The sequence below is a fragment of the Triticum urartu genome, chromosome 4 (genome assembly GCF_003073215.2).
Source record: "Triticum urartu cultivar G1812 chromosome 4, Tu2.1, whole genome shotgun sequence".
NCBI classification, from domain to species: Eukaryota; Viridiplantae; Streptophyta; class Magnoliopsida; order Poales; family Poaceae; genus Triticum; species Triticum urartu.
The window spans coordinates 472,453,534-472,462,260 of NC_053025.1; the positions used below are offsets into that span (position 1 = coordinate 472,453,534).

General features: G+C 43.0%; 1 protein-coding gene across 1 annotated transcript; it reads right to left on the reverse strand.

Annotated features, from left to right (window-relative positions):
- Positions 1–3,077: 3,077 nt before the first annotated feature.
- LOC125552119 (arginine biosynthesis bifunctional protein ArgJ, chloroplastic) lies at positions 3,078–7,511 on the reverse strand. Its single transcript, XM_048715598.1, has 16 exons — positions 7,148–7,511; positions 6,939–7,062; positions 6,678–6,751; positions 6,501–6,545; positions 6,338–6,388; positions 6,189–6,257; positions 5,893–5,951; positions 5,681–5,750; positions 5,504–5,584; positions 5,318–5,404; positions 4,850–4,972; positions 4,668–4,730; positions 4,364–4,441; positions 4,100–4,245; positions 3,917–3,987; positions 3,078–3,463 (listed from the first exon to the last, which is right to left on the reverse strand). Exons 1-16 carry the CDS (start codon positions 7,313–7,315, stop codon positions 3,381–3,383), a joined length of 1,392 nt encoding a protein of 463 aa, XP_048571555.1. The 5' UTR covers positions 7,316–7,511; the 3' UTR covers positions 3,078–3,380.
- Between the last annotated feature and the right edge of the window lie 1,216 nt (positions 7,512–8,727).

Below are 8,727 nucleotides of genomic sequence, written 5' to 3' on the forward strand. Positions count from 1 at the left end.
TTATAATGCCGGCAAGGCTTATAGTGATGTGCATTACCGAGAAGGCCCAGAGATACCTCTCCGACAATCGGAGTGACAAATCCTAATCTCGATCTATGCCAACTCAATAAGTACCATTGGAGACACCTGTAGTGCACCTTTATGATCACCCAGTTACGTTGTGATGTTTGGTAGCACACAAAGTGTTCCTCCGGTACTCGGGAGTTGCATAATCTCATAGTCATAGGAACATGTATAAGTCATGAAGAAAGCAATAGCAACAAACTAAACGATCATCGTGCTAAGCTAACAGATGGGTCGAGTCAATCACATCATTCTCTAATGATGTGATCTCGTTAATCAAATGAAAACTCATGTCTATGTTTAGGAAACATAACCATCATTGATTCAACCAGCTAGTCAAGTAGAGGCAAACTAGTGACACTCTATTTGCCTATGTATTCACACATGTACTAAGTTTCCGGTTAATACAATTCTAGCATGAATAATAAACATTTATCATGATATAAGGAAATATAAATAACAACTTTATTATTGCCTCTAGGGCATATTTTCTTCATGATCCACACACAAATTATCCACGAGGACTAAACCTTGTATATTCACTTAGCAAACATAATTAGTCCCCTATAAGTATATTTATCATTGATATCAAAAAATAATTAAATGTCATTGCAGGTTCGATAGTATCTTATGATGTATCATGTGCGACAAATATATGTTTAGATACAACTCAAGAGTTTGTATCGGTGTTGTATCACATAGTATCTTGTGATGTATAATATGTAATAAATATATGTCTAGATACAACTATTCAAGTGCTTGTGTCCTAGAGTTGTAACTAGAATAGATGTCATTTAGTATGTCTCATGGGAGAACAAATCATAATTTATCTTAGATTCCATGATAAGAGTCGTATCCTCGATCAAAAAATAATGTGCACTATTTCTCCTTAACAATGATATTGCATTATCATTTTGGTAGTCAACATGTTTAAGATGCAACGTCATGTTGTGTCATGTGATGACTTGCTTTCATAGAACAACGAAATAATGTTGATGAAAATGTTTTTTTTGCAAATTATGCGACTAATGTGATTTTTTATGCTGAGGGTGCCACCTAGTCATATGTTTATCAAGCAAATTCAACAAAAGTCAAAGCATCAATTCATAGTTAATAATTCAAAGAAGAAAGAAGATAAAAAGAATAGGTCAAGCACGAAGGCCAATTCACCGCATATCTTGTCCCTCCATAGACTAGTGGGTCAACTTTTATCCATTTACTTCTCTCCCCTACCACCTCTAAGCAGTCTTGGTCATTTAAGGACTCCTAGCCTATATAAACCCTCAAAGGGTGGAGGCTCTATCGTGTCTCACTTGAATACACACAAGGAGAGAGAGAGAGAGAGAGAGAGAGAGAGAGAGAGAGAGAGAGAGAGAGAGAGAGAGAGAGCACAAAGCTCTAGCTCCGTATCCGAGGGGTCCCATATGACTCAGACCAACATCAAGGAAAAGAAGCCCAGGTTCAACCTTGGGAGGTCCCATACAAACCAAGTTGGCGATCAAGCCTCCCTCAGTAGTTCACAAAATAGGACTAGGTCGCGTACCGTCGAGGCGACCAAACCTATTAAAACACATCACAATTCACTTCGTCAAGTGTATGATGCAAGTGATTTGTACATACACCCTACTTGTTTAGTCTATGTTGAGAATATGGTTAAGAGATACTTCCTTTGTAAAAAAACATAAGAGCGTTCATATCACTACTTATATTTCTTTACGGAGGGAGTACCCCCTAATCTCACGTTCTCTCCACAACAACAACATTTTTTTACTTAGAAGTGTGGGTTTGAGATAGTTTTGAAAGATTGCAAATGTTCTTGTGAATTATGTTTGAACATTTCCTAACTTCTATAATTTTTGTTGCATTGGCTGAATTTATCATGGTCGTCCATTTAACCTAGAAAGAGATCACATTCGTCCATTTAATCTTGGCATGTCTGCCGAATAAGAAGACATGGAACCCAAAAGGACAAAACGGAATCCATATTACGTGGAGCTAGTATTTTGTGTGAAAAAAGAATAAAAAACAATATTCTGAAACCCATTTTTTCTAAAAACAAATTTACATATGTGCGCGCGCGCACCCTCCTATAAAAGAAAAATATATGGTCCAAAAATAGAGTTATTATTTGCCTTTGTGCACCCAGAAAATTGTCTTTTTCTGTAGATTACAAATTAACAAACTTTCTCATGAAGGTTACAAATATATATAATACATCCATATATACCAGCGGATTGTTTTTTCAAACTTCTTAATACATCTTTCACGTTTTTCAAAATAATGAGCTCCTTGGCGAAAATAGAAAGGCGAACATGGTTCCACACGCACCCACATGAATAGTAAATTAAAAGAAAAATACCATTCTTTTGAATTCTAAAATGTTGGGGTATCAAATTTGGTCGGCCATTCTACTCACGTGTGAAGTTTTGTAAAGTATTGACACATGAGGTATTCTTAGTGAAGAAAATACAATTAGAACCATAGTATTCATCAAGTAGTGTTTTTAATATAGCTTCAATTTTGTCATTTTTGCCCAGATTTCCATGGATGCCATTTTTTCATGAAACTTTATATGCAAGTATACCGGTTAACTACGTATGTTAGAGAAAGAAAATCAGATATCTTTAATTTTCACTAGTATTCTTTAAATTTAGCAAAAGTACAACATGCCAAAACATCCAAGTTGGCCCCTCGTTCTATTCACCAACCCATTTCAATGTCACAACACCAAGCTCTATCAGTGAATAACAGGATGTTCATCGAACGAACCTACTGAACCAAATGCTAATGTTCTGCAGTCAACCGACTACTTATTATGGCATAGTGAGAAACTTGACTTGGTACCTGAAAGTTGCAATCAATCCACAAATAATAGGGCATCTATAGTACGCAGCCTTTCCCTACATTTTTATAAAATGCTGTTTTCAGGACTTGAACCCGTGACCTCATGGTCACAAGGCAACAGCTTTACCACTGCGCCAAGGCTCCCCTTCCAATCCACAAATAATAGCATATACAAAAATCCAAATAAACTTTATTTTGTCAGGCCAACATCCTCCTTTATCAATCAGAACCGAGAAGGATGGTAGACAATTTTCACATGGTACCACCAAATTCTTCAGCGCATTATTCCAGTCACAAAACACTAACCTGACTGTTCTTGTAAAAGATAATACATGTTCGACCTATTGGTACAACACACTATCGTTTCGGTATGATACAGTTTTCAGAAATGCAGTTGCATCGAAAGAGCACTCAGACAAATGAAGACAACGGATGTGTATTCAGAAATGCAGTTTTCATGGAGAATACGAATTTCAGGTTGTGTATTCAGCATTTATTTCGACATACTTATAACTTAGGTCACAGCCCCACGCCTTTCCAGTGCCTCCTCCATTCCCTGTGAACACAATGGATGTGTATTGTAATGGCAGTCTCACAATTTCATAAAATATAACCATCAATAGAGTGTATTCTTGAAAAAAAAAGGATAAATAGAGTATCAGATTGTTCGGGGATAAGAAAAACAACTGGGTTATGCGCGATCTGAGCTTCCCTTCACACGAATCAATGTCTGTGAAAGCATTCATTTCAGGGTTCGTTTGATTCAAGACACCCCATTAGCCTGTCTCACAGCTGTCTTAACATCAATACTAATTCACGAAACTAATGAATACGGGAAAGGATTAAATGCAAATACAGCAATTTAATGGGCATAAATATGAACTAAGAGCATTCTAGAAGATAAATATGAACTAAGAGTATTCTAGAAGACAGATGCGGAACATCATGAAGCTCTCATACAAGGACATACTACAGTTTTAATTGTGCACCACAGAGGCTGGAAGCTTACCAACTGATACATCAATGTTCACTGTACCATGGATGTCACCAGCATCTTTGAGATACTTGCTAGCAGCAGATCTAAGAAAAAGAGTTGGCGTTTTAGCTCATAGCACTAAAGAGTTCAACAGTTCTATTCACTGTGACTCAAACAAGTAAATTTAGAATTATATGTAGTCAAGGTTTCTTTAACCTGTCAAAAGGGAGTGGTTGGCCATTTTTCATTAGTGGAATAACTCCAAGGGAAATATCAAGTTGATCTGCATCAAAATGAATCCCTGAATATCCGACAGAGCAAGCAATGCGCCCCCAGTTCGGGTCTCGGCCAAATACAGCAGCCTGGCCCAAAAAATGATCCAATCATTCAGGTCTCGTGGGATAAGGAATGCAAAAGAAAAAACTAGTAATGCTCGTATGCTCCCAGGCTGCAATACATGGCAGGTAAATAATAACATACTTTAACCAAGGAGGACGCTGCCACTGAACGAGCAATCTTAGCTGCGTCTGCCTCATTATTTGCACCACTTACAGTAACCTGCATAGGAAAAGGGCACTTTAGAAGATTGTGCTATATTACTGGAAATGTACGAAATGAATTTTGATATAATGCATGAAACTGTTGCCAGATGACTCAAATTGTTTTTCTGAAAGTAAAGAGCCAAGTCATCATTTTCGCAAGAAAATGTGTCACAGACTCCCAGTAGGATGATAATGCAGAAGACACAAAGTGTTAAAAGTATTATGCCACTGATCCACTTAACCTCAATTAAGCAGGTTGCACCCTCACCATCCCATGCTATGGATTTTGCGAGGCCTTGCATTACCTACATAAAGATAGGTCAGACTCTTTCTACTTAACAGTATAACTGAAACTATATAGATTGCTATAAGTAATATTATGGCACACACACAGGCATGCTTGGATTGGGGAACTGGAACTTACTGCATCTAGGCATGCTTGGAGCTGTTGAGCTTCACCGCTATCATGAGTGAGGATGTCCGACAAACCAGATAATCCACTAGCCATAGCAATAACACAGTCATTCGTACTTGTATCACCATCCACCTTCAGATTTATGAGATAAAACAGCTATGAGTTTTAGGTGCATGCCCAAGGAGATCATATGGCCATAAGATAACCCAACTAGTCAACAATGCTCATGTATTCTCAGAGTTATAGTTCCAAACAAATTACCAAGCAAATTAAACCCCAGTGCAAAAACAAATAATGTCTACTAATCGGTATCCAACACTATTCTACTAGATATGAACCTCACACAACATTAATATTGTATTGATAGATTTTCAATATATATGTATGGAAGTATTTTGATGGACTCCATAAGTTCTTTGCAGGTTGTGTAATTGCTTCACACACTGATCAACATAAGAGAGAAGAGTGGTTACTCACAGTAATTTGGTTGAAACTTCTACTCACTGATGTCCGGACCATTTCTCTCCAAACATCACTTCTTACTTGAGCATCGGTTGTGAGAACCTATAAAAGATATTACCATCAAGCTCGCGCTGTGCCTAGAGAGAGGAAATGAGAGAGGGAAAAGGAGTGTATAAAATGAGACAGAGAGAGGGGACATACACCAAGCATTGTCGCCATATTTGGATGAATCATCCCGGAACCTTTGGCCATTCCTCCTATCTTGATAGGCACTCCTCCAATCTATTTTTTTAGTAAGAATTGATGATAATCAAGATCATGTCAATTCATGATAGAAGCCAACGAATCCTATATGCAAGTAAATAAAGAAATTCAAACCTCAGTCTGGACAGCAATACTCTTGCTAACAAGGTCTGTAGTTGTGATGGCCACAGCTGAAGAATTTGAACTGTAATGGAAGGACAAAAACAATAGTTTAAAGATAGCAAATCATTAAGCTCCTAGTGGTGATTTTATCTCAATAGGTTTACGTTTGTGGAGGCTTTGAGAAAACAAATTGTTGCTCACAAGACTATATATAATGATTATACCCTTCAGTAGATGAAGACAGAGAGCCCACAAGTCTAGGAAGTGAATTTATAAGTGCTTCCTGCATTGTTAAAACCCACAAGCATCAGATGGAAACTCTAACAGGTCAGACAATGTGTGGTGTCGTATTGCCAGACAAGTTGCTTAGCTACCACTCCCTCCGATCTATATTAATTGTCCCTGCTTTAGCACAACTTTAGCACAGAGTTATACTAAAGCAGCGATAATTAATATGAATCTGAGGGAGTACCTCATATGAAACACTCGAGTGTAGATTTGTTGCAAAAACCTATTGTACCTTTTTTATTCTTTGACCAATGACACCAGTGGACTGGATCAGTATGTCATCTGTGCTCACATTCAAAAGCTGAAACAGCAATAATTGGTCAAACTAGCAGCAGTGATGTGCTGCGTAGTGCATAGGCATCCGAGGGACAGGTTCGGTACCTTGGCAACAGCTTCTGCACTATCCACTGCGTCCTGATATCCTGCATCACCCTGATGACCAATTATTTACAGAAATAGCTCTTGTTCAGTCAGTGCATTCCAAAATACAGTTCAGAGATGCTGACGATCATATTAAGTTCTCCCGAAAGGCAGAAAGACTTACAGTGGCTGCATTTGCTTGACCAGCATTAATCAACACAGCACGAGCCTAGTAAACAGCAAAATGATAACAGTTAATACCCCTCAATGAATGACCACTACCATTGTGTATCATAATTTTTCCATCGAACAATTTTTCTTTAGTTTTGGCAAGGTAAGACTAGGGGCAGAATTATCTTACTGTTTTGGATGAACTAAGGACACGCTTGCAATACAGAACAGGCGCAGCAGCAACAACATTTGTTGTAAAAGATCCTGAAAGGAACCCAACACGATGAGAACTGAGTCTAACTGATAGGTTACCGATCATACATTACATCAGAAAGCAACACAATAATTAACGGTTGTTCATCATAGTGAGCAACTGAGCATACGCTCATAGAAATTTCCTAGTTGTGAATTGACTACCATACCATGAAGAAAGCGCTCGTGGTAGTCTTACCGGCGACGGTGGCGTCGACGTCGCAAGCAACAAGCGCCAAGTCAGGCTTCTGTCCCTTGGCGCGCAGGCCGCCGTAGATGCCCGCGGCCTTAAACCCCTTCGCCGCCGTGACGCCGCCTTCTACCTGCATCGACACCAAAGCAGATTCAGAGGGCAAAGCCCTGACGACGAGCCAGCGGGGAGCACAGCCAAATGGTCGAGCTAATCACCTGCTTCCATGGCCCGTCTGGAAGGAGGATCGGCGCCGCGGAGATGTACCCCTCGGCGGTGGAGGCGGAGCAGACGACCCTCCTGCTCGGCGACGGAGAGCTCATCCGCAGCGGGCGGTGCGGGAGCGGGGCGCGGCAGTGGAAGAGCAGGAGGGAGGGTGGCGGCATCGCTGGGGCGAGCGGCGGCGTGGCTTGACGGCTGGTCGCGCGGCGCGGGGCAGGTGGGAGTGGGAGTGGGAGTGCCGGAGTGGCGGGCGGGACGGGTCGGGGGGGTCTTTTTGCGGCGTGGCCGGTCGGCGGTTGGGACCCGGGGGTTGGTGGCGCGGCCGGCTGGCGCTGGCGGCTCGGCGGAGAAGGGCTGTTGGGGCTGGTCGTGGGCCGTGGACTCGTACTTCGGGTGGGGTGCTAGCCCGCGGTCAAACAGCTGAAAGGAGGATAGATGGTCACCCGTCAGCATCTTCGGCCCACCCATAAAAAAATGCTCAAAAAAAAATCAACTCGAACTGAGGGCATAGTTTTCCCCGGAAGAATAGTTTTCCCTCGTGTGATCTGTTACATGCTGAACTCGGCAGCTCGCCCTCCCAAATACTCCTATGTGTTGGATATCCTCATTATGTGGGCTATGAGAAAATGGCCATTTGAAGTCTTTTAGGAAACTCTTTAACACTGAAATTGTGCACACGAGGAGAGGAAGATGGCGTTTGACGTACGCTGGCACGTCTCCTTCGCGGCGGACCTCACATCGGCACGCACCCTCCACTTCGCCGATGGCGAGATCTTCCTCCGCCACGGTGCTCTCTGGATCGTGCTGATTGACGAGAAGAGAGCGACGGTGGATGCACGCTACCTGCGCGAAGGGGAGTTCATCGACGTAGGCCAGGTCGTTTCCTTTCCCTGTCACATAGCTAGGGTTCGGGACCGGATCCCGGCGAGCGACACGGTTGCGTGTGCACGTTTGGAGCGACCGACGAGCAATGGTGCGTGCGATGCACCGAGTCATGTTCCGGATGGACGATGGCGGGGCCCAGGGATCCTCGGGCCACATCCAGCCACGGTTGGGGCGGCCGCCATTGATGCTCGACACATGGACGGAGATTCGCGCGACCATGGTGTGCATCAGGGATGCGCGGGTACAAAAGCTCCTCCCACCCCGATCCATGACCTAGACGCCACTCTTTCTCACTTCTGAGAGACACCAAGAAACCCTAGATCAAGAATCTCCTCCTCCTTCCTCTGGTGGGAGGGAAAGGTTGGAGGCGACAGCAGATCCTACGTTGCGGTGGTGGCCTCCAAGCCACGCGAGCCAGCGGTGATGGAAGATCGCAGTGGCCAAGCTTTCCGCGGGAATCAACGGGAAGGCTTCGGATCTGGGCAAATGGGGCGCGGAGCCGGTCGGTTTGACCGGGGACGCGACCGGGGCCGCTTCTCGTGGTCCAAGGAGGTCGACGGCGACGATCTCTCCACCAACAAGAAGGGGGCGTCGGCATCGGACGACACCGAGCGGTGGGATGAAGCAGCAGAGCGAGCCAAGCGGGCGAGATCAGGGGGGTCTGGGTGGAGAAGAACCCTAATCCTCCTGG